Source organism: Epinephelus moara, unplaced genomic scaffold (genome assembly GCF_006386435.1).
Source record: "Epinephelus moara isolate mb unplaced genomic scaffold, YSFRI_EMoa_1.0 scaffold2877, whole genome shotgun sequence".
Taxonomy (NCBI): Eukaryota; Metazoa; Chordata; class Actinopteri; order Perciformes; family Serranidae; genus Epinephelus; species Epinephelus moara.
In genome coordinates, this window is record NW_026080513.1 from 1 (window position 1) to 1194 (window position 1194).

The window sequence follows — 1194 nt, forward strand, 5'->3', positions numbered from 1 at the left end:
CTCAAATGAAGCCTACATGGTGATTTTCATACTGCATGACCCAAAACTGAAATTTTACAATAACTTTTTATTTTATTTATTTTATCACCAGTAGCAATATTCCATTATTAGTAAGTTGCAGTGAACAAAACCGCCTGCCATGTTAAATAGGCATGTTTAAATATTAGAAAGTCACTTACAGTCAAACAAGGGAAAAAAATGACATCAGGTAAGAAATATAAACCAAATCAAAACTTTAACACAGTTGTGAAATTAATCTTAAGAAAAAGACCAATACAACATATTTTTGGTTAGAAGAAAGCCTTAAAATGAAAAAAAGGTTTTGAGGAGAGATTAAACAGAGGATGTTGTTCTTTAAAAAGGAGGAGTCGATGCAAAACTCAGATATCTTCCACCTCTACTTATCTGACTGCAGAGAGGAGGACAGAGAACAGTGGACACACAGTTTAACATGATGGACTATAGGACAGGACTGCTGCTTTTAACTATCTGCTGGGCAGGTGAAGAGTTTACCTCATCTTGATTTGACATAGTTCTCATTTGTGTTTCTGACATGTCATGGTTTACTTGCTGTCTTGACAGGTGTTGATGGTCAGACTCTGACTCAGTCTGAACCAGTGGTTAAAAGGCCTGGAGAATCTCACAGACTGACCTGTACAGCCTCTGGATTGCACTTTGATAACTACTACATGGCCTGGATCAGACAGGCTCCTGGAAAAGGACTGGAGTGGGTTGCTACCAGCAGTTATAGCAGTAGCTACATCTACTACTCTCAGTCAGTCAAAGGCCGGTTCACCATCTCCAGAGACAACAACGTCGATCAAGTGTATCTGCAGATGAACAGTCTGAAGACTGAAGATTCTGCTGTTTATTATTGTGCTCGAGACACACAGTGACTGGAGTTGGTTGAGCAGCTGTACAAAACCTACAGTATCTTCCAGGCTGCACAAGCATTGAGAATTTGTAATGTATTTGTTTATATCATTAGTATCAATGTTATTTACATTAAAATACATTACATCACATCATTTTTTTTAATTCTTATATTCTGTATTATATGTCTTTTGATATCCTATAGTTTCCATTAGAAACATTTCCTGTATGAAACCATGAATTCATCTTTGTCCCTGCATTATGAAGTCCTGAAAACTGAGGGATATTATTTCTAAACATAAAAGATATAGAGAGGTTTTT

The 1194-nt window shown here is 36.6% G+C and overlaps 1 gene segment (V, D, J or C); it reads left to right on the top strand.

The window, feature by feature from the left end:
* The first annotated feature begins 367 nt into the window (after positions 1-367).
* LOC126387220 (Ig heavy chain V region 6.96-like) lies at positions 368-918 on the top strand. The segment is given in 2 exon segments: positions 368-500; positions 583-918. Coding segments are annotated over 2 exon segments (363 nt in total).
* The last annotated feature ends 276 nt before the right edge of the window (positions 919-1194 follow it).